The sequence below is a fragment of the Heteronotia binoei genome, chromosome 10, assembly GCF_032191835.1.
Source record: "Heteronotia binoei isolate CCM8104 ecotype False Entrance Well chromosome 10, APGP_CSIRO_Hbin_v1, whole genome shotgun sequence".
Lineage (NCBI taxonomy): Eukaryota > Metazoa > Chordata > Lepidosauria > Squamata > Gekkonidae > Heteronotia > Heteronotia binoei.
The window spans coordinates 92,133,404-92,158,446 of NC_083232.1; the positions used below are offsets into that span (position 1 = coordinate 92,133,404).

The following is a 25,043-nucleotide window of genomic DNA, read 5'->3' on the forward strand; positions in this document are numbered from 1 at the left end:
CTTGAAGCTGAAATCCAATCAAAAGTGATATCAGATCACAACCCAATAACTATAAAATTTATGGGGACCCCGAGTGAAAAGTTCCTGGAGGTTAAATGCACAAATCTTAAAAGATAAAAACTTCCTTCAAGAGACTAAAACAGAGATGGAAATATTTTTTAAACAGAATATAACCCAAGATGTGAAGATTCAAGTGGTTTGGAAAACAGCTAAAGCATATTTCAGAGGGCTTGCAATTAGATATAATGCCAAGAAAAGAAAAGAGAAAGCCGAACATTTTCAAAAACCTATGACCCAAGTAGAAAAAGCTGAGAAGAATTTAAAGGCTCAACCTATTAAGCAAGTGTTTCAAGAAAGGATTAAAAAAATACAACACCAACTTAATCTATTGCTGGTAGATGAAGTGGAGAAAAAGTTAAGATTTGCTAGGCAAAATTACTTTGAATCAGCCAACAAACCGGGAAGATGGCTGGCATATAAACTGAGAAAGGAAAGTTCTAAAAGAATAACAGTGCTGAGAGATGAAAACAACAAAGAAAAGTTTCAAAGGCAGGAGATAGGTCAAATTGTGGAACAATTTTATAAAAAGCTATATGAAACCAAGCAAATTAGAGATGAAGATTTAGAAGAATATCTTTAAAAGAATAACTTGAATAAACTTACAGAAGATCAACGAAAATTTTGAACGAACCAATAACGATGAGAGAATTGGGTGAGGCAATAGTGGCCTAAAAGAATGCTAAATCCCCAGGACCAGATGGCCTCCCTCTGAATACTATAAAGCTCTGAAGATTGTTTATCAATTCCATTTAAACACCTAATGGAAATGATTAAAAAAGAAGCAGAAATTCCAAACTTCTGGCAACAAGCAATAATATCTGATCCCAAAAGAGGGTACTGACTTAAAAGATATAAAAAATTTCAGACAAATCTCTCTTCTGAATGTGGATTACAAAATTTTTGCCTCAATATTGGCACAACGTTTAAAAAAAAGTTTTGTCAGTCATCATACATCAAGATTTCTACCTAGAAGATATCTCAAAGACAATGTGAGAACAATCTGTAATATAATTAAATACTATGAGAATCTTCCAGAGAAACAACTGACAACTGACATTAATATGCTTGGATTCAGAGAAGGCATTTTGACTGTGTCCAGTGGCAATTTACAATACAACACTTGAAGGAAATGGACTGTGGTGAGAACTTTTTAAGGACAATACAGTCAATATATTCCTCTCAAACAGCTATGGTGAGGGTGAATGGTGAATTATCAAAATCAATCCCTATGCAGAAAGGTACAAGGCAAGGATGCCCATTTTCACCACTACTTTTTACTTTAAGTTTGGAAATATTAAATAACCAAATAAGAGAAGAGCCGAATATTAAAGATGTGTCGATCAAGGGTGAACAGTATAAACTGAGGGCATTTGCAGACGACCTGGTCTTTATACTAGAGCAACCACTAGATTCAATTGACTTTCTGACAAGCAAAATTAATCAATTTGGCAACTGGACTGGCTTAAAGATAAATTATGCTAAGACTAAATTTTTGACTAAAAATATGACAACAGAACTAATCAATCTTTTGCAGAAAAATCAGGTTTCTCTTATGAGAAAAAAGTGAAATACTTGGGCATACATATCTCAAACAAATGCAGCAATCTAAAGACAGACAATTATGACAAACCTTGAAGAAATTAAAAAAGATCTGGAAAAATGGCAAGACTTAAATATATAATGGGAAGAATAGCCACGATAAAAATGAATATCCTACCAAGACTACTATTTCTATTCCAAGTGATACAGGTGCTGTTAACCAATGCATTCTTTCAAGAACTGAACAAATTGGTATCTGCATTTATTTGGAGAAAGAAAAAACCCAAGAATCAAACTGAAAACACTACAAGATTCCAAATTAAGAGCTGGTCTAGGTCTCCCGGACTGGCAATTATATTATAGAGCCTCAGCGTTGTCATGGGTGAGAGATTGGGCTTTGTTGAATGACAGGAGACAGTTATTACTAGAAGGACATGACCTCACACTGGGGTGGCATGCGTTTCTCTGGTACCAGAAACTAGAAGGACATTCTTCTTTCAAGAATCATTGGTTCCGGAAATCTTTGTATCATACTTGGACTTGGATAAAACCAAGAATTTATCAGAAAATTCCAAAATTGGTATTCCCAGTGGAGGCATTTACTCCACCAAATCTTTTACAACCAAACCAGACTTATAGGTATAAGGAATTGCTGAAGAAGGATAATCATCTGAAAACAAAGGAAGAGCTAGAGGATACTAATATTAGAATAGGTTGGTGGACGAGATTACAAATAGAATCTAGATATGCCAAAGACAAGACAATGGGTGTTAATATGGAACAATACCCATTCGATAAAAAAATTTTGGGTCCTTAAAAGAAATTGATCTCAAAACTGTATTCATATCTATTGCAGATGAAAATGCAAGATGAGATTGTAAAGAATTGCATGGTTCAATGGGCCAAGAATGTGGGACACAATATTATGTTAGACGAATGGGAGACACTATGGAAATCTAATATTAAACTAAATCAGTGGCTTTCAAAGAGAATCTGTATAAAATGTTTTATAGGTGGTATGTGGCTCCCCAGAAATTGTCTGAAATGTATTCTATGTCCAATAAATGTTGGAAATGTTTGACGCATGTGGGGTCGTTTTACCATATGTGGTGGACCTGTGATGTGGTGGGAAAATATTGGAAGATAGTTCACAAACTTCTACAGAAAATTTTGAAGACACAGATTTCATTCAAGCCAGAACTATTTTTTTGAACTTATTTCCCAGTAGTTATACAAAAGAGATGAGACATTTAATAGCGCATATTAATACAGCAGCTAGAATCCTTTTGGCACAGAAATGGAAACTTCAGGAAATCCCCAAGAGAATAGACTTGATGGGGAAAATCTTGGAAACGGTAGAGACAGACTATCTATCCCAGTTGTTGGCTGGTAAATCCAAGGAAGAAGCAAAGAATACTGGGAGAAGCTATACATGTGGTTAGACACTTAAATCATACTGGTGTGAACTCTTATTCTTTGTTTTTGTTTGTTTGTTTTATCTACTATGATGTACATTAAAATGTGGAAAGGTAATGCAATATGGTTAGATAGATAATCTATGTAATGATTTACGATCTTAATAATGTCTTTTTTTATATATTGATCAGAAAGATTGTCAAGTCTCCAAATTCAATAATGAGTCGTTGTTGAAACAAAGTTGCTAGTTTATTGATAAGGATGTACTTGGATAGATTCAAATTGAAAGACTAAAGATCATACAGTACAATGCCATCATATAAGGTACACTTCAAAGGGATTCTTAGGGGAGGGGCTCTATGCAGGGCACATTCACACATTGATGTTACAATTTCTTTCTCAGGCCGACTTTGGCCTTGAGCGTCTCTTGGCTCCAACCTCCCCCGATGCCCAGCCTGAGAAGGCACAGATTATAGCTTCCCATATTCCCATTTCAAAGCAAGGCTACATAACAAAGGAAAAGGAGGGGGTTAAGGAAAGGTTTAGCTAGCAGCATTGAAATACAGAAAGGCTTTACCCAGAAGGCTCCTTGCTTGAACCAAAGTACAGTACAGACTTGACCAAGGTTTTACAGAGACTTGACAAAGATATGGTGTAAAATGAATAACAATATAGCAGCGGCATTTTATCTGAAAGATTTCTCAACATGCAGACTGGATTACAAAATATCGTTAATGATAACTTTAATCGCCATTTCCCATTTCCCTTTCCCCTTTTCTATTTTGGAAAATCAATAAAACTTTAAAACATAAAAAAGAAGCATTTTAAGGTTGATGCTGAGTTGTTCAGTGCACCTTCCATGATGTCAGGGGTGTGTGACATATGCAAATGAATTGTGCTATTGAGCTCCAGCAACTCTTTTTCTATGAAATGACCCTTGGCTTTCCCCAATGCAAGGCCATTGGGGTCCCTTCTGTTCTTGGTGAGTGAGGCCATGGTGGTAAGCAATATAGAGTTTTCTTCTCCAAAATAAGGGAGAGCCAGCGTGCAGGAAATTTGATATCCCTCACATTCCTCCAGTGGCCTCAAGTGTGGGGAAGGGGCTGTAGTGCAAGGCATCTGCTTTGCGTATTAAAAAGGTTCCAGCCAAGTTCAATTCTCAGCAGGGGTGGAATTCTAGCAGGAGCTCCTTTGCATATTAGGCCACACACCCCTGATACAGCCAATCCTCCAACAGCTTACAAGGCTTTTTATAAGCTCTTGGAGGATTGGTTACATCAAGAGGGTGTGGCTTAATATGCAAAGAAGCTCCTGCTAGAATTCCACCCCTGATACTCAGCATCTTCTTGGAAAGGATCTGGTCCCAGGTGGTGGAAAAGACCCTGGAGAGTCATTCAAAGTAGACAATGCTGGCCTTCATAGACCAGGGCCCTGACTTGGTATAAGACAGCTGCATGAGTTATCCTTTTTTACCCTAACCACAACTCCAGCCAATGAGGAGGAGGATTAGCCCACAGTCATGCAGTGAGCATCATAGCTAAGCTGAGTGTCCCAAGGAATTTGGACCTTCCAACATTGCACTGTTCAGATCTCTCCTGCTCTTGGTGAACAAGACCTTCCAGACCAAGGGTGGCCAAAATGTGATTCAGGAACCACATGTGGCTCTTTCACACATATTATGTGGCTCTTGAAGCCCCCACCATCCCATTGGCCAGCTTGGAGAAGGCCTTTGTCTTCAAGCCAAGCCAGCTGGCAGCTTGGAGAATGCCTTTTAAGTTAAAGTTGCTTTCTTTCCACTTCTCCTCCCTCCCTCCTTCCTTCCTTCCCCGCCTCCCTCCTGGCTGCTCTCAAACATTGGATGTTCATGTCTTGTGGCTCTCAAACATCTGACATTTTTTCTATGTGGCTGTTATGCTAACAAATTTGGCCACCCCTATTCCAGATGGAAAGAACCCCGTGGCACAGAGTGGTAAAGCTGCAGTACTGCAGTCTGAACTCTCTGCTCACAACCTGAGTTCGATCCCAGTGGAAGCTGATTTCAGGTTGCTGGCTCAAGTTGACTCAGCCTTCCATCCTTCCGGGGTCGGTAAAATGAGGACCCAGCTTGCTGGTGGGAAAGTGTAGAGGACTGGGGAAGGCAATGGCAAACCACCCCGTAAAAAGTCTGCTGTGAAAGACGTCACCCCAGAGTTGGAAAGCACTGGTGCTTGCACAGGGGACTACCTTTACCTTTTTTATTCCAGATGGAAGCATTTGCTCTCAGGTTTTTGGCTCTGCCATGATATTCAGAAACAGGGTCCCTTTGCTGTTCAGACTGGTGGTTTGTCTCCTCTTGGACCTTGTCCATTCCTTGCAAAGGAAATTTCTTTTTCTTGGAAATAGAAAAGACTTCCTGTTTTATTTACTTTTTATATACATGTACATTTTTTGCTAACACCCTCAGTTCTCCACTTTTCTTTTCTTTTTCCCTTTGTAGATTTGCTTGCTCTGTGGATGCGCCCTCTGTGCTTTTTACATCCAATTTGTGTATAATAGACATCTAGTAGGCGTGCAGCATATGGCTGATTTATTTTGATGCACAAATAGTACATGTTTTATGGTGAAAATAGTGTGTAAGGAAATAGAAAGTAATCACTGGTTCACTTTGCAAAAGGCTGAAGCGAAATAAAACAGGTCTTTCTCGGTCAAAAGAGCCAGGGATGAGAAATTTGAAATTATTCATTTTTTGGGAGACTGTTTTTCCCTTCTTCATGTACAGCTGCGGTGAGCAGGTCTCTTAATTTCTTAGACTTACAGGCTTTGTACTTGGGGGATATCTAATGAAGGGGAAAGTGAGAAGCTATAAGCAAGATGAAAATCCCTTCTAGACACATTTTTTTTTTAAAAAGCAGTTTCATTAAAAAGTTAATATCCTTTCTTATTTTTGTATTAATGAAATATTTAAAAAAGTATTTTCTCTCCCTCTCCGCGACATCTCCCAAGGTACATAAATTACTAATAAGAATGAGCTGAATACTAGATTTATTCTGCTTGATTAACATTTCTGCTAGTTAATGGGAATGAAGCCACTGATCTAACCCTTTAAATACCTGGAGCTAAGGAGCTTTGGAAAGAGTAGACATTGAAGGAATGAAATGTTTTTCCTAAGTCAAAGAAGCTGGGCTGCTGCCATCTCAAGAAATGTGTGCTTAGGAATATTGGATTTCTGAGGACTTCCGGGGTTGGAAATTGCTGAGCTGAATTGCTTCTCAGAAGGGGAGCAGGCTGGGGCTTCTGTTTGGGGTTGTGGAGGGCACTTTAATGCCTACTGCCTACTTTTCTCAGTCAGCGATCAGTCCAAGATATGCACAGGAAACTCTGAGGAGATTTACCTTGGCTAAAGGGAGTCCTGGGGGGGGGGCTCCTTTGAGGCTTTGAGGGGTCTCTGGAGACGAGTTGTATATTCATCATCTGAAGAAGTTTCCAGAGTCATTTATTTGACATAAGCTCGACAGGATCCTAACCTTCTTTGAGACTGCTAAACATCTAAAGCTATACAAGACCGGTGTTGGATCTGGATAACTGCAGAAAAAGGTACTGATGACTATCTTCATTCCGGGACTATTTAAAGTTAAACAAAATAAAATCAGAAGGTGCGAAATAGAGATTCAGAAAGCTTGGAAGAAGGGGAGAAGGGGCGAAATTTGAACTTTGTAAATTTAAAGGACAGTGCTAAAAAGTGGAAAGGAATGTATTGTTTTGTCTACTTGCGGTTTTGGTGAAAAAGCCCCATCGTCACAGATTTGCAGCTCTCACAGTCAACACAGAAAATACGTCAAACATCGTGAGATCTTTTTACCAGTGAAAACGGGATTTGGTGACAAGAAAAGCCGGAAGTGTCAGATGGAAAAGGGAAATCATTGAAGCAGCTAGCCTACTCTAGGATTATAATATCATAGAAAAACATCGGCGGCCATTGCTAAGAGGCCAAAATTTAAACAAAGTTTTTAACATGTTCAGGACACTAAAAATAGTTGAAGCTGACAGAGGTGACAATTATAAGGTAAATACTATTGGATATTTTCGCTGATAATTATTTTAGAAGCCTTTTGAAGGAAAAAATTTTTTTTAAAGGGAAGCAGAAAGTCACGACCGCCGTTTTGGAAGAAATAAAAACTTTAAAAATTAATATCTGAGCCCAGGAGGCTCTGAGGATGGCGAAATTAGGCTTATTGAAAAGGGCAAGCCTTAAACTTGATAGTTTACATTTATTTTGGAGAGGTCAAAATTTTTGGTGTTTTTTTAATTGTCAGAGCATAAGTTAACCCATGCAAGGACTGCCTCAATGGAGAAAATGCAAGAGCAATTAGAAGCAATGGAAGCCAGGATGATGAAAGGGGTGAGAGACATGATAACTGCTTCTAAAAAAGAAATTAGAAAAGACATTGAAGAGCTAAGGAAAGATATAGAAGATCTCAGAAATGAGACTTTGGTAACATCAAAGAAAGTGTAAGAGGTAGAAGAGAGAGTGAAAGTGCATGATTCTGCCTTGTTAAAAATGCAAGAAAAGGTGGCAATTCATGACTGCAAATTGATGAAAACCCAGATACGTCTGAGAGGAGTACCTGAGGATGAAGAGACTGATTTGAAAGGATATATAATAAGAATAATTGCAGAATTTTTGGAGGAAGATCCTGAAGGAACTAGAAGCATGTACGACTATATGTATAGAGTGAACTCACTATATGCCAAGAAAAATAATCTACCAAGAGATGTGGTTATAAGATATATGACAAAAGAAATGGTGGGAAAAATCTTGAATAAAAATTTTGAAGACATTGATAGTGGGAGGCAACAGAGTAAGAATTATGAAAGAATTGCCAAGACAAGTGATAAATGACAGAAAAGCATATAAAAAATTGACAGAAAAACTACGTGACAATGAAATGAGGTATAGATGGATAATACCTGAAGGTCTGAGTTTTGAGCTGCAAGGAAAAAGGATTGCAATTACAAGCACACAGAAACTGCGTAGCTTTTATGAAGAACATATGGATTACAAATTATTATCTTGGAATGTAAATGGACTAAATTCACCACAAAAAAGAAAGGCAACGTTTCATTGGATTAAAAAGCAAAATTGTCTCTGCAACTTTCTTAAATTCATATCCCAAGATCCTAGAAATTTCTTGTTGAATCATCTGCCAATACTTTTTTGCTCTTTCACAAGTCCACCACATATGGTAGAAAGAACCTTCATGTTTTTTACATTTCCAACATCTGTCTGGCATCTTATTATTCATCTTTTCCAATTTCTTAGGAGTCATATACCACCTATACATCATTTTAAAACAGTTCTCTTTAATACTATGACATGTTGAAAGCTTCATACTCTCACAAATATTCCCGTTTCCATCTGTATTTCTTTATTTACATTAATTGCCCACTTAATCATTTGAGATTTCACTACTTCATCTTCTGTAGACCATTTTAAAAGTAATTTATATAATTTTGACATTAATTTTTCGTTGTCTCCAAGCAGAACTTTTTCCATTTCTGTTTGCTCTTTTCTTATTCCTTCAGTTTTAATGTCATTTTCCACCAAGCTCTTTATTTGTTGCATTTGAAACCGATCATATTTATTATTCAGCTCTTCAGCAGTTTTCAATTCTATTTTGTCACTATGTATTTTTATTAGTTGATTTTATGACAACCACTTTTCTTCACTGTTATTTTAAAACAGTTCTCTTTAATACTATGACACGTTGAAAGCTTCATACTCTCACAAATATTCCCGTTTCAGCCGTTATTTTTATCACTTCAGCTGGCACTATCCATAACAGTTTTCTCTCATCTCCATATTTCTTATATTTCATCCATGTATTTAGCAAGCTGTTTCTTATATAATGGTGAAAGAAAAAGCCGTCTATCTTTTTTTCCCCATAATACATATAAGCGTGCCAGCCAAACTGGTCAGTTACTCCTCAGGCACTAATAGTTCACTATGAGTGGAGATGGGGTGAGGATGGGTGGTAGATGTCATTTGGAGGGATTTTTCTCGTTGATTTCAGAGGCGTCTCTGAGTCAGCCCAAAGTGCCGGTCTGTAAGCAGCCAAAAAGAACTTTTTCTCTCTCCCCCAAAATATTAGAACTCAAGGGCATCCAGTGAAGCAGATGGGCAGTGGGTTCAGAACGGGCAAAAGGAAATTCTGCATTACACAGAGAATGATTAAAAGGTGGAGTTTGCAGCCAATGGATGTAGTGATGGCCACAGGACTAAAAAGCTTGGAAAAGGGATTAAGTAAGTTCATGGAGGATAAATTTATCATTGGTGTTAACCGTGGTGACTGAGGGAAACTTCCACATTCAGAGGCAGTAATCCTCTGAATCCCAGAGCCAGGAGGCAACATCAGGGAAGGCATCAACCTCTATACCCTGTTGTTGGCCAACCAGAGGAAGTGTTTGGCCACAGTGTGGGACAGGATGCTGGACTAGATGAACCACTGGTCTGATCCAGCAGGGCTATTCTTATGTACTAATGAAAGTCTCAGCTTCTATGCCCTGTGGTTGGCCCTCCAGAGGAATTGTCTAGCCACTGTGTGAGACAGGATGCTAGATTAGATGGGCCATTGGTCTGATCCATCAGGGCTCTTCTGATGTTCTAACAAAGGTCTCAGCCTCTGTGCCCTGTTGTTGGTCCTCCAGAGGAACTGGCTGGCACTGTGTGAGCCAGGATGCTGGACTAGATGGACCATTGGTCCGATGCAGCAAGGCTATTATGATGTTCTAATGAAGGCCTCAGCCTCTGTGCCCTGTTGTTGGCCCTCCAGAGGAACTGGCTGGCCACTGTGTGAGCCAGGATGCTGGACTAGATGGACCATTGGTCTGATGCAGCAAGGCTATTGTGATGTTCTAATGAATGTTTCAGCCTCTATGCCCTGTTGTTGGCCCTCCAGAGGAACTGGCTGGCCACTGTGTGAGACAGGATGCTGGACTAGATGGACCAATGGTCTGATCCAGCAGGGCTTGTCATAAGAACATAAGAAGAGCCTGGAGATGTTTTCTTCCCATGGAAGGAGCTGGTGCTCCATGCTGTCCTGAGCTTCTTGTGTTGGGAAAAGATCCAATTCCAAAAACCTTTATTGGCATAACTGGGAAAAGATCCTTCTGCCGGTGGAAAGCAGAAAGAACAAATCTGTGGATCCAACCCATTTTTTCATTTCTGTTCACATGACTCTGAAAGGCAGGCAAAATGAGACGAGATTAACAAAAAAACCCCCCAAGATGCCCATTGAGCTCGGCCTTGGTTTTAAATGGATGCAGTCTGTTGGAGAGCTTTTCCTATCTGGTCTAGGTCAGAGGCAGATGTTCACAAGTTTCTATTTTCGTGCCCAGTGCTGAGAAGGGCTTTTTGTTGTTGTTTTTTTGCATTTGGCCATCATCTCAAACTTCCAGGCACTACACAACTATACCCAGCCACGGCCTCTCCAACAGAGCTCTTTCCAAATCGATTGCTGTTGACCAGTGCTCCCTCTAAGCTGAGTTAGCGTGAGCTAGCTCACAGATATTTAGCTTCCAACTCTCACATTTTTGTCTTCGCTCAGCTCAGGAAGGATGACTCCAGAGCACAATATTTTATGCAGTCGCTCGCAGCTTTCATGCCAGTAGCTCACAAGGTTGAATTTTTGCTCACAAGACTCCACAGCTTAGAGGGAGCATTTCCGTGTACTACTTTCTTGATGTTTGGGATTTTTCTGCAAATTTTGGGTCTGGAGAAAAATCCCTCTGTCTGTACTTTGTGGATTTTAAAAATCTGTATTCAGACGCTATGTTCGGAAGTAGAGATAGGAAATCTCTTTTTGGGGGGGAGGTGGTAAGGTAAGGAGCTGTGCACAAGAACACACATGTAGTTTCTGTGTGCTGTAGTCTCTACCAGTGTTCCCTCTAAGCTGAGTTAGCATCAGCTAGCTCACAGATTTTTAGCCTCCAGCTCACACATTTTTGTCTTAGCTCAGGAAGGATGGCCCCAGAGCACAATAATTTATGCAGTAGCTCACAGCTTTAATACCAGTACCCCACAAAGTAGGGGTTCCCTCTAGACTGAGTTAGTGTGCGTTAGATCACATTTTTTTAGCCTCCAGCTCACACGTTTTTGTCTTAGCTCAAGAAGGATGACCCCAGAGCACACTTTGATGCAGCGGCTCACAACTTTAATGCCAGGAGCTCACAAACTAGAATTTTTGCTCACGCTGCTGTTGATTTCTCTTCTTTTTTTGTGTTTCAGATCAATGTTAACAGGCCTGTTCCCACCCAGCTCGGGCAACATTATCATCAACGGGAAGGACATGGAGACAGACCTTGCTGCCATTTGGACCGAGATGGGAGTATGTCCTCAGTATGACGTGCTCTTTGACTCTCTCACTGTTCGAGAACATTTGCTGCTTTACGGAACGGTGAAGGTCCCTCTCTGGACAAAAGAGCAGCTACATCAGCATGTCACGAGGTTGGTAATCTTTGTGAGCTGCTTTTCAGAAATGCATTCCTTCAAAGCTACTCCTGGGAGGAGGGCAGCTGCATGAGATGGTGGTATATTGAAAATCTTTCTGCTCGACTGCAGCTCAAAAACGAGACTCCTCCAGTAGTTCCATAGAGGGGATGCTGGTGTCCATACCTGCTGATGCAATAGGGATGCCAGCTTCCAGGCAGGACCTGAGGAGCCCCTGGAATGACAGCTCATCTTCAGACTACAGTGTTTAATACTCCTGAAGGAAATGACTGCTTTGGAAGGGTGGGCTGTATGGCTCTGAATCCAACTGAGCTCCCTACATAATATAAGAGAAGCCGTGCTGGACCAGGCCAATGGCCCATCCAGTCCAACACTCTGTATCACACAGTGGCCAAAAAAAGCCAGATGCCATTAGGAGGTCCATAAGTGGGGCCAGGACACCAGAAGCCGTCCCACTGTTGCCCCTCCCAAGCACCAAGAATACAGAGCATCACTGCCCCAGGCAGAGAGTTCCAACCAGGAGTGGAATTCTAGTAGGAGCTCCTTTGCATATTAGGCCACACGCCCCTGATGTAGCCAATCCTCTAAGAGCTTACAGGGCTCTTTTTTGTAAGCTCTTGGAGGATGGGCTACATCAGTGGGGTGCGGCCTAATATACAAGGAGCTCCTGCTAGAATTCTACCCCTGGTTCCATCAATACCTTGTGGCTAATAGCCATTGATGGACCTCTGCTCCATATGTTTATCCAATCCTCTCTTGAAGCTGGCTATGCTTGCAGCCCCCATCGCCTCCTGTGGCAGGGAATTCCACGTGTTAATCACCCTTTGGGTGAAGAAATACTTCCTTTTATCAGTTCTAACCCGACTGCTCAGCAATTTCGTTGAGTGCCCCCGAATTCTCTCCTCCCAAGTTCCATCCCCAATTCCCCTGGAGTTTCCCAACATAAACCTGACAAGCCTATTGTACCATAGTGTTTTCCCTCTCAAATGGCTAGAGTGTCCGGGGAAAACCATAGAGTTTTCCCGGAAACACCTAGAGCGGCCACGCACAGCATTGCCAGGGCAATGACATCACTTCCGGGTGACATCATCACACCGGGGATGTATGGGGAGGTTCCCCCCCGGCCCAATGGCAGCCCTATCTATAGCTCCTGTGTGATTGAGCAAGCCTGGCAAAGCAAGCTGTGATGCAGAAGGAAGCAAGAGAGGGGGAGAAGGAAGCAGATGACAGCCAGTTGCTTGGGGGCCTGATAGGAGCCCTCTGGGGGCCTGATACGGCCCCTGGGCCACATGTTTGACACCCTTGATTTAGAGAGCACGTCCACCGCATGTGTTTGAAGTCTGCATTTATTTCCAAAAGACGTCAACTCCAGTTATATGCAGGCTTATCCATGCTTGCACTGCGCTCTCTTGGTGACAGCAGGGTGGGTGTACAGAATATTACAGGAATAAGTCCTGCCTCTTCTTTCACCGCAGTTTGACACATTCTGCATCCATGGAAAGCAGACAGGTGAAGCCCTCACACTCAAGGGATACTTATGACAAAACCTCAGTTGTAAGCAGGGCCTTTTTTTTTGTAGCAGTACAGTACAGTAGGCCCTGTAATAAGAGCCCTGTAAGCTCTTGGAAGATTGGCTACTTCAGGGGGTGTGGCCTACTATGCAAAGGAGTTCCTGCTACAACAAAAAGCCCTGGTTGCAAGCAAACTACCCCCTTCTGACTCCTGTAGAAGGCTGTGGTTCAAATGCATAGGACTATAGAAGGCTGTGGTTCAAAAGCAGAATTAAAAGGTAAATGTAGTCCCCTGTGCAAGCACCAGTTGTTTCTGACTCTGGGGTGACATTGCTTTCACAACATTTTCACGGCAGACTTTTTACGGGGTGGTTTGCCATTGCCTTCCCCAGTCATCTACACTTCCCCCCCCCCCCAGCAAGCTGGGTACTCATTTTACTGACCTCGGAAGGATGGAAGGCTGAGTCAACCTCGAGCCAGTTATTTGAACCCAGCTTCCACTGGGATCGAACTCAGGTCGTGAGTTTAGGATTGCAGTACTGCAGCTTTACCACTCTGCACCATGGGGCAGAATTACACCCGTCTAAACTCACCGACTTCAGTGGACTTTGTTGTTGTCAATGGACTTAGAATGGTTGAACTCAACTTGGAATGGCCCCGTCGGTCGTTTGAGGTGTCTGCTCGCCATTTCAGTTTGGGAACTGAAATGAAATTTCAGTTTCATTTCGAGAGGTTATTCATAGGGCGTTTTCGCACTCACCTTCAGCCGGCGCGACCCCCCTCTTCACTGCGCAGGATCTGCGCGGATTTCGCACTAAATGCCGCGGAGCAGCCGGAAGAGCCGGAAGCTCCCGGCGCAAAAGCCGCTCAAACGTAAACCGCCAAAAAGCAGTTTCCGTTTGTGCGGCTTTTGCGACGGGAGTTACCGGCTCTTCTGGCTGCTCCGCGGCATTTAGTGCGAAATCCACGCAGATCCTGCGCGGTGAAGAGGGGGGTCGCGCCGGCTGAAGGTGAGTGCGAAAACGCCCATACACCTGCTACAGAAGACACAAATTCGGGCAAAGGTTTTCAGATCTTTTTTTTTTATTGCTCCTTAAGAGCCCTGCAGGATGTGGGATTGTTCCAGCACCGGTGCAAGTATATCAGAGCCCTGTCCGGAGGGATGAAGCGACGGCTTTCCATCGCCATTGCCTTTATTGGTAACTCAAAGACCGTGGTCCTGGATGAGCCCACCAGCAGCATCGATCCATGCTCACGTCGTAGCATCTGGGATATTCTGCTCAAGTACAAAGCAGGTACGAAAGGCAGCAGGATAATTCTGGGGGCCTCGTTTCCTTTCTCATTTATCTGACAGACGTCAGGATTTTTCAGGACCTGTGAATTCTTCTTGAATTGGCCGCTTTGGGTTTCTTTTAAATTTATACTGCCACACAATCTGTGGCCAGGTGTATCCACCGGCCCAAATAAGGAACACGTGCAGATTCCTGCAAGATAGGAAGACTGATAGATTTGTTAATAAACAGTCCATGAGTTCAGCAGGAGCTTACAGGAGCACAGCTCCTAAACCGTTCTGGCGCCCCCCCTCCTCCCCACCTACCTGGATGCTGGAATTTTTATTTATTTATTTGTAATTTATATCCCGCCCTTCCCACCAGGTGGCTCAGGGCGGCTTACAGCATGTAAAATCTAACATAAAAATATAAAATTATGCATAAAAATTAGACATTCACAATTTACCTACTAAAAACCTAAACAATCACATAGTTATATACTTAAAACATTCAAGACATACGGCGGTCTTGCAGCTACACTCAGTTTCAGTTTCAGTGCTGGTTAGTTGTAGGCCAGCCGGAAGAGGACTGTCTTACAGGCCCTGCGGAATTGAACAAGGTCCCGCAGGGCCCTTACCTCTTCTGGCAGCTGGTTCCACCAGGAAGGGGCCATTACAGAGAAGACCCTATCCCTTGTGGTTTTCAAACGGGCTTCCTTTGGCCCGGGGACAGCCAGGAGATTTTGAGTTCCCGATCTCAGTACTCTCTGGGGCACATGTGGGGAGAGACGGTCCTTCAGGTAGGCAGGTCCTAGGCCATATAGATGGGGTCTACCTGATCCAGCAGGGCTCTAATTAGGTTCTAAGAATATCTGTGATTAATCCCAATAATACTATTTTAGGTTCATTTTGGAATGTAGCAATCCATTGTGTCTCTTTAATCAGGCCTTGAATTCAGCAGGAGCTCCCAGGAGCACAGCTCCTGAACCTTTCTGACGACGCCCCCTCCTCCTCCCCACCTACTATGTCCATTGAAGATTAGGTGCAACTGCATAACAAATCCTGGATAAGGAGAGCGGGCACGCCCCCAGCAGCCCTCATTAACCCCTGGAGAAGCCCAAGCCACCTTTTCTCCACTTCTTATGTGGTTTTGGGTGGCAGGTGGCTTGCTGGCCTTTTGCAGCCAAGGAGAGCCCCAGGTGAGCGAGGCCTGCTTGGGCCGGCTGGATTTCTAGCCAGCCCAAGCAGGCCTTGCTTGCCCGGGGCTCTCCTTTCTTGCGTCAGGTTGCTTTCAGCGGGGGTGGTGCGGCGTATGCTAATGAGTTATTCTAATGAGCTCCGCCATCTATTTTTCTACAACACGACCCCTGTTAATAAACCTAGAATGTGCGGGCTCTTAAGAGCTCTCAAAAGAATACAGGATTGACACAGGGGCCTTATACCATTAGTGACATAAGCAAATTATATAAAACATACACAATTGGATAATCAGGTAGCAGACTACATGACTCGGCAGCCTTCCATTGGGCCATCCCAATTTTGGGATGGACCTCAAGAAATTAGCAACAGTTTACATATCAATCCAAACTGGCACCTCTCTGACCACAATAAAGCAATTCTTTTCCGGAGAGGTACTTTGTTCCGAAGCCAGTTGTGTTATTTCTAGGCTCACTATGTGTATGTGTTATAGGAACATGCATTCCTAAATACTTGTCAATTAGCTTTTTTGTCTTCCCTTCTTGTAAATCAGCTTCTCTGTCTTGCAAATTGTATCAACCTGTGGGCCCCATGGCACAGAGTGTTAAAGCTGCAGTACTGCAGTCCTAAGCTCTGCTCACGACCTGAGTTCGATCTTCGGAGGAAGCTGGGTTTTCAGGTAGCTGGCTTAAGGTTGACTCAGCCTTCCATCCTTCCGAGGTCGGTAAAATGAGGATCCAGCTTGCTGGGGGGGAAAGTGTAGATGACTGGGGAAGGCAATGGCAAATCACCTCGTAAAAAAGCGCCGTGAAAACGTGAGAGCAACGTCACCTCAGAGTCAGAAACGACTGGTGCTTTGCACAGGGGACCTTTCCCATAGGCCTTCAAAGGGGTGTGAACACTCCCTTGTCTTCCAGCTTGCCCTCCTCCTCAGGTTATTGCCCTCTGCCCACAGAGAAGAGGCCAAATGTCATGCTTAGATAGATCGTTAAAAGCTATCTGCTAGACTGGAATTGAAGATAGATATTGGGTTTATATCCAGTGCCGGATTAAACTCTGTGGAGGCCCCTAGGCAGTCAAAATCTTGGGGGTCCCCTTGCAAATTATCTCAGAGCGCCCACCCCGCCACCCACAGCCCCTGCCGCACCCTTTTACTAAGCTGAGATGGGAGAGGCAAAGTAGGGTTGCCAACCCCCAGGTGGGGGCAGGGGATCCCCCGGTTTGGAGGCCCTCCCCCCGCTTCAGGGTTGTCAGAAAGTGGGGGGAGGGGAGGAAATGTCTGCTGGGAACTCTGTTATTCCCTAGGGAGATTTATTCCCATAGAAAATAATGGAGAATTGATCCGCGGGTATCTGGGGCTCTGGGGGGGCTGTTTTTTGAGGTACAGGCACCAAATTTTCAGTACAGCATCTTGTGCCTCTCCCCAAAATATCCCCCAAGTTTCAAAACGATTGGACCAGGGAGTCCAATTCTATGAGCCCCAAAAGAAGGTGCCCCTATCCTTCATTATTTCCTATGGAAGGAAGGCATTGAAAAGGTGTGCCGTCCCTTTAAATGTGATGGCCGGAACTCCCTTTGGAGTTCAATTATGCTTGTCACAGCCTTGATCTTGGCTCCACCCCTAATGTCTCCTGGCTCCACCCCCAAAGTCTCCTGGCTCCACCCCCAAAGTCCCCAGATATTTCTTAAATTGGACTTGGCAACCCTAAGGCAAAGAGAGGCAGACTTGGAGACATCTCCAGAAACAGCCACACCAGGCAAGTTGGGCAAAGAGCAGCTCAGCTGTGTGTGCGGGCTGGGAGGCCTGCAAGCTGGGCGGGTAACGGGGTGTGTGTGTGTGTGTGGATCCAGCCTGGGGCCCCTAAAGGCATGGGGCCCCATAGGCCAGGGCCTGCTTGGCCTAATTGTTAATCCAGCTCTGTTTATATCCCGTCCTGCACTCTGAATCTCAGAGTCTCAGAGCAGCTCACAATCTCCTTTACCTTCCCCCTCCCCAACAGACACCCTATGAGGTGGGTGGGGCTGAGAGAGTTCTTGCAGCAGCTGCCCTTTCAAGGACAATTCCTACGAGAGCTCTGGCTGACCCAAGGCCATTCCAGCAGCTGCAAGTGGAGGAGTGGGGATCCAAACCCGGTTCTCCCAGAATAGAGTAAGCACAATTAACCACTACACCAAACTGGCTCTCGAAATTTAATGTACTTTCGATTTTGTAGCAAAGTCAAAGCTCTATGGAAATGCAAGCTAAAACGGGATTTCTTACATTCATCCTTTACACGCTACCTATATTCCTAATATTTCTATGAAGATTTCAAAATAAAGAATGAATAAAGAAATCCTAAAATGTGCTATGTGTATCACAAAAAGAAAAGGAAGTGTGATGGCATTCCATTCATGCTCTGTCCCTACAGAAACTATAATATGGCCCCATGAAAACAATAGCAAAATAACCAATATTTACATGGCAGGATGTTCAATCCTCACACAGGGCAGGTATTGGGAGGAGAGAAGAAGACAGAATCCTACCCCAGGATCCTGCAGTATTAGAATACCACCTTGCACATAAGAACATAAGAGAAGCCATGTTGGGTCAGGCCAATGGCCCATCCAGTCCAACACTCTGTATCACACAGTGGCCAAAAATTTATTGGATAATCAGGTGGCAGACTACATGACTTGGCAGCCTTCCAAGCCTTGGCAATATATACACACACATACACACACATATATATATGTGTACACACACACACACACACACATATATATATATATATATATATACACACACACACACTGTGGCTAATAGCCACTGATGGACCTCTGCTCCATATTTTTATCTAACCCCCTCTTGAAGCTGGCTATGCCTGTAGCCGCCACCACCTCCTGTGGCAGTGAATTCCACATGTTAATCACCCTTTGGGTGAAGAAGTACCTCCTTTTATCCGTTCTAACCCAACTGCTCAGCAATTTCATCGAATGCCCACGAGTTCTTGTATTGTGAGAAAGGGAGAAAAGGACTTCTTTCTCTACTTTCTCCATCCCATGCATCATCTTGTAAACCTCTATCATGTCACCCCGCAGACGATGTTTCTCCAGGCTAAAGAGCCCCAAGCGTTTTAACCTTTCTTCATAGGGAAAGTGTTCCAAACATGTGTGTAATGCTAGCAGCTATGGCTCGCAGTCAGTCAAGAAAGCCCAGAGCCCCCCTCTCTGAGCACTCTCCAAGCTGGGAAAATGTTGGCTGCCTATAAAAGTCAAGCCAGCAGAAGCAGAGAAGGTGATAACGACAAAGACCCGGACAAAACAAAAGGGAATCATGGTTGGTTGGTTGGTTTCATTATAGGGACATTTTGTTTCGTTTTCCTATGAATTACGATAGTTATGAAGCACCACAATTTTTTAATGATTGTAATTGGTTATTAAGTTAATAAGTAAGATAAAGGTCAAGGTAGTCTCCTGTGCAAGCACCAGTCGTTTCCGACTCTGGGGTGACGTTGCTTTCACAACGTTTTCAAGGCAGACTTTTATGGGGTGGTTTGCCATTGCCTTCCCCAGTCATCTACAATTTCCCCCCAGCAAGCTGGGTACTCGTTTTACCGACTTCGGAAGGATGGAAGGCTGAGTCAACCTGAGCCGGCTACCTGAACCCAGCTTCTGCCGGGATCGAACTCAGGTTGTGAGCAGAGAGTTCAGACTGCATTACTGCAGCTTTACCACTCTGCGCCACAGGGCTCTAATAATGAAAGAAACACACCCGTATACTGCTTTCTGTGACTCAGGGTGTTGCCAGAAAACACACCTGCCCCTCCTAACAGATTTTGAAGGCATGGGAAACAATGCGACTAAAGAAAAATGGTGCCACTGGCAACCTGTATCCTTTTCAAAGAGTAAGTAGGTATAGAAAAGGAATGTTAAAGGGGTTTGTCCTGTGCTCTCTCTTCTTCTTCTGAAACCCTCTCAGCTCAGCCTTCTTCAGAATGTATTATTTATGGGGTTTCAAATTTCTTGACATTGTTTGTCTCCCTTGTGTCGATTGCACATTTTCTCATGTAATCACAATTTTTTTTTTTAGTATTCAGATATATTTCTGACTCAGAGCAATTCATTAAACTTTCAAATGCCAAAAGCTGAATGCGAGTCTGGATTTGTAAGCTCTTGAAACAACAGCTTCCTAACCCATTACCAAAAAGAATAACCCTCTGAAACGAGGTTAAGACACAGCTTATAGGCCGAAGCTTTTCCCTTTGCAGCGTTTGTCAAGAAACTGGTTTTGCAGTGCAGTTTCTTGGGCCAAGTTTTCAACTTTGGTTCGGGCTTTTGGCCTAGGAAAACAGCCTGGTAAAGAGACCTTGCAAAAGAAAGATTTTTGCTTTGAAACAAAGCAAGCGGGGCATTTGTCCCTTGGTCTCTGGCTGACTGGATAGTAGAAGGGGTAGGGTTGCCAAGTCCAATTCAAGAAATATCTGGGGACTTTGGGGGTGGAGCCAGGAGACATTGGGGTGGAGCCAGGAGCAAGGGTGTGACAAGCATAATTGAACTCCAAGGGAGTTCTGGCCATCACGTTTAAAGGGACAGCACACCTTTTTAAATGTCTTCCTTCCGTAGGAAATAATGAAGCATAGGGGCACCTTCTTTTGGGGCTCATAGAATTGGACCCCCTGGTTTTGAAACTTGGAGGGTACTTTGGGGAGAGTCACTAGATGCTATACTGAAATTTTGGTGCCTCTACATCAAAAAACAGCTCCCCACAGAGCCCCCAAAACCTCCAGATCAATTCCCCATTATACCCTATGTGAATCGATCTCCACACAGGGAATAATGAAGTGCTCAGCAGATGTTTCCCTTCCCCCCTCACCCCATTTCTGGCGACTCTGAAGTGAGGGGTTGACCTCTCTACTCATGATTTGCTGCCAGCTTCTCCAAAGTAACACAGACACCCCATCCCAAGAGGAAGCCTTTCAATTGGAGCCTGAAGCCTCCGGAGGTGCAAACGCACATGGTCCTCGGGGGGCGGGGCTTCCCCCCACCGGCCAGCTGACTGGGGGTGGGAAGGAGCCTGGGAAAGCGGAAGAACTCCCTCTGGGACCTGGGGATTGGCAAGTCTAAGAAGGGGACTGGTGGCAACTCGGCCTCTTTATCCCTTCACCCATTTTTGGTTGTTTGTCGTGCTTTCATGAGCCCTCCCATAGAGACTCCTGTCCTGGTTTGGTGATTTCGGCTTGAAGTCTTGTGACAGTGTTAACGCCAGGGCTTTTGGCTGTAGACAAAGTCCAGCAGAAATCCATTTGCATATTAGGCCACAGCCCATGACATCACCATTGTTTCACACAGGGCTATTTTGTAGAAAAAGCCCAGCAGGAACTCATTTGCTTATTAGGCCATGCCCCTTGACACCAAGCCAGCTGGAACTGCATTCCTGCTAAAAAAAAAAAAAGCCCTGGTTAACACTATCTGTTGTTTCCATAAGGATGTGAAACAGCCATTGCTTCAAATTCTCTCCTCATTTGCGGACTGACTAGTTGAGTAGATTCAATAATGTACATTATATTTGAGCTGCAAAAAGCTGGTAAAAGAGAGCCAGTTTGGTGTAACGGTTAAGTGTGTGGACTCTTATCTGGGAGAACCGGGTTGGATTCCTCACTCCTCCACTTGCAACTGTTGGAATGGCCTTGGGTCAGCCATAGCTCTGGCAGAGTTGTCCTTGAAAGGTCAGCGGCTGCGAGAGCTCTCTCAGCCCCACCCACCTCATAGGATGTCAGTTGTGGGGGGAGGAATGTAGAGGAGAGAGTGAACACTCTGAGACTCTGAGATGCAGCGTATAGGGCGGGATATAAATCCAATATCTTCTATGTCTACCTAGATGCAGATAAAAATAGCTAGCATCCCCTTGTCTTGGATCAGAAGAGGACAACATGCGGTTTTGAAGAGGAAGTATTGAAATATTGGCTCCCACATATTCATTTTTTTTAATGCACTGATTTCCTCTGGCATAGGTCGCACCCTGATTTTTACCACCCACCATCTTGACGAAGCAGAAGCCCTGAGCGACCGCATTGCCATTCTGCAACACGGGCAGCTGAGTTGCTGCGGTTCTCCCTCTTATCTCAAAGAAATGTATGGCCAAGGACACAGCCTGACGTTCACAAAAAAGGTGAGATGAGCCAAGGGCATACTGCTGTCAGAGGGCTGTGGTCATAAGACCTGTTCCCACTATGGATGAGTTTAGTTCCTCGCTAAAGGTAAAAGTAGTCCCCTGTGCAAGCACCAGTCGTTTTTCGACTCTGGAGTGACGTTGCTTTCACGTTTTCATGGCAGACTTTTTACGGGGCTCTTCCTTAGTTCCTCCCTGCCATAGCATTTTTTCTAGTAGCTCTGCATATTAGGCCATGCCGCCCTGATGTAACCAATCCTCCAATCCTCCTGCAACTGTGTTTGCTTTTTTTCTAGTAGCTCTGCATATTAGGCCATGCCCCCCTGATGTAACCAATCCTCCAAGATCTTAGAGGGCTGTTAGTCCAGGGCCTACTGGAAGCTCCAGGAGGATTGGCTCATCAGGGCTCATCAGGGGGGGCGTGGCCTAATATGCAGAGGAACTCCTGCTAGAAAAAGAGCCCTGCTCCCTACTGTTTTCAAGAGCCATAACAGCTGCCCTGCACATGTCCCGGGATCTTCGTGAACTCCCCACTTCATGCAGACCCTGGCTGGAGGTTCAGGAGCTGCACTCCTGTGAGCTCCTGCTGAATTCAAGCCCTGATTAAATCCACTGGAAACTGTGTACTTAAATACTCAATGAATTTATACGTAGCCTAAGCAAATAGGTGAAAGTAGGCAATGAAGCTTCTTACGTCCATTGTTTTCCAATGAAAGGAGGAGAGAGAGAGAGAGAGAGTGAAGAAAACTGGTACATTTAAATCAAACAGAAGGAATTCTGCCTTTCTCTGGTCAAGCCTCCCACCGCCTTAGTGATGCTGTCTCAACAAGAAGGGGGCAGTGGCTGTTCTCCTTTCCAGCTTCTCCCATAAATCCATGAGAAAGTGTGTACAGGTTAGTTTACTCAGCTGTACACCCCCCCCCCCCCTAAAACATCTGTTACGATTTGTCTGTAGAACTGGGAATGAACTTGTAATGCATTGTATCCAACTTTCATTTTATTGGATTTTTTTATTTTAAAAAACCAGAATTTTGCAGATAAAAAATTAGCATACAATATGCTTATTTGTAGATGACTGGGGAAGGCAATAGAAGAAGAAGACGACGACATTGGATTTATATTCCACCCTTCACTCAAGAGTCTCAGAGCGGCTCACAATCTCCTTTACCTTCCTCCCCCACAACAGACACCCTGTGAGGTGGGTGGGGCTGGAGAGGGCTCTCACAGCAGCTGCCCTTTCAAGGACAGCTCTGCCAGAGCTATGGCTGACCCAAGGCTGTTCCAGCAGCTGCAAGTGGAGGAGTGGAAAATCAAACCCGGTTCTCCCAGATAAGAGTCCGCACACTTAACCACTACACCAAACTGGCTCTCTACGCTACACCAATGGCAAACCACCCCGTAAAAGCCTGCCAAGAAAACGTGACACGATGTCACCCCATGGGTCGGTAATGACTCGGTGCTTGCACAGGGGACTACCTTTACCTTTATGCTTATCTGTGGCTCTTAACCTAATACTTGTAACCAAGCAACATTCCCTCTTAGCTGTGGAGTCTTGTGAGCAAAAATTCTACTTTGTCAGCTACTGGCATTCAAGTTGTGAGCGACTGCATAACGTAGTTTGGTCTGGCGCCATTTTTCCTGAGCTAAGACAAAAATGTGTGAGCCGTAGGCAAGAAACCCCTGTGTTCACAGTAACTCAGCTGAGAGGGAACACTGCTTGTAATTCAACCGTTATGTTCGATATCATGCCAATAAAGGTTATTGAATGGAATTGAATTGTAATTCAACCTTCCGCCTATCTTTCCGTAATCCCACTTCTAATCTGATCTCTTTGTCTTTTGGGGCAGCCCTCTGTGTTTGCAACTGAAGACCCCTGTGATACTCTTCGGGTCACAGCTCTGGTCCAGGCCTACATTCCAGAAGCGCTCCTGAAAGAGAACAGTGGGAGCGAGCTGACCTATATGATCCCTGCGGAGGCTGACAAGGCTGCTTTTAAAGGTCTCTTCCAGGCGTTGGATGAGAACCTTCCGTACCTTCATGTGACTGGCTATGGCATTTCTGATACCACTTTGGAAAAGGTATGTTTTGAATGCACTCAAAAACATTTTCCTGATCATGCCATGGTTGTCAACTTAACAAAGATCCATTAATATAACCTCTCATGTTACCATGCATTGAAATATACAGGTGTGTGTGTGTGTGTACAGTAGGCTTGCCAATCCCCAGGTCCCAGCGGGGGTTCTTCTGCTTTCCCAGGCTCCTTCCCGCCTCCAGTCAGCTGGCCGGTGGGGGGAAGCCCCGCCCCCAAAGCCACCATGTGACTTTCCCTCTCCGAAGGCTTCAGTCTCTGATTGGAAAGGCTTCCTCTTGGGATGGGGTGTCTGTGTTAGTTGGAAGAAGTTGGTTGCAACTCATGAGTAGAGAGGCCAATCCCTCGCTTCAGAGTCGCCAGAAACGGGGGCGGGTGGAAGTCTGCTGAGCACTTCATTATTCCCTATGTGGGGATCGATTCTCATAGGGTATAATGGGGAATTGATCTGGAGGCTTCAGGGGCTCTGGGGGAGCTGTTTTTTGAGGCAGAGGCACCAAATTTTTAGTATAGTATCTAGTGCCTCTCTCCAAAGTACCCCCCAAGTTTCAAAACGATTGGACCAGGGGGTCCAATTCTACGAGCCCCAAAAGAAGGTGCCCCTATCCATTATTTCCTATGGAAGGAAGGCATTTAAAAAGGTGTGCTGTCCCTGTAAATGTGATGGCCAAAACTCCCTTGGAGTTCAATTATGCTTGTCACACCCTTGTCCCTGGCTCCGCCCCCAATGTCTCCTGGCTCCACCCCCAAAGTCCCCAGATATTTCTTGAATTGGACTTGGCAACTCTAGTGTACAGGAGTTTTTTTCTGGGGGAACAAGGTGGAACAGAACTTCTTTGTGGAAACAACAGGGCTTTTTTTGTAGCAGGAACTCCTTTGCATATTAGGCCACACACCCCCGATGTAGCCAGTCCTCCAATAACTTACAGGGTTCTTAGTACAGGGCCTACTGTAAGATCCAGGAGGATTGGCTACATCAGAGGTGTGTGGCCTAATATGCAAAGGCAGGGCTTTTCCTGTAGCAGGATGGTGATCCAAAATGCAACTGATTGCTATCGTCTCTAACAATTTATTTCCCGATCTGTTGTCTTCTCAGTGGAGCATTCTCCCAGAAATAGATGATTTTAAACAAAGCAGGAGTCAAGTGGCACCTTTAAGACCATCCAATTTTTATTTAGAACGTCAGCTTTCGTGTGCTCTTAAGCACACTTCATCAGATGAGGAATCCAGCACAGTGAGCAGAGCCATACAGAGCTGGTAGGCAGTGGCCCAGAATGCAACACGGTACAGATTTAAGAACCAATGACAGTGAAGTAAAATTATCTGGT

The 25,043-nt window shown here is 44.2% G+C and overlaps 1 protein-coding gene across 1 annotated transcript in view; it reads left to right on the forward strand.

Moving 5' to 3' along the window:
- The window catches only part of ABCA13 (ATP binding cassette subfamily A member 13), a 388,752-nt gene that overhangs the window by 171,768 nt on the left and 191,941 nt on the right, over window positions 1-25,043 (forward strand). Inside the window, exons 34-37 of the mRNA XM_060247734.1 lie at window positions 11,279-11,497; window positions 14,110-14,306; window positions 21,469-21,626; window positions 23,474-23,704. Coding sequence (XP_060103717.1) covers window positions 11,279-11,497; window positions 14,110-14,306; window positions 21,469-21,626; window positions 23,474-23,704 — 805 coding nt within the window. The remainder of the gene's footprint in view (window positions 1-11,278; window positions 11,498-14,109; window positions 14,307-21,468; window positions 21,627-23,473; window positions 23,705-25,043) is intronic.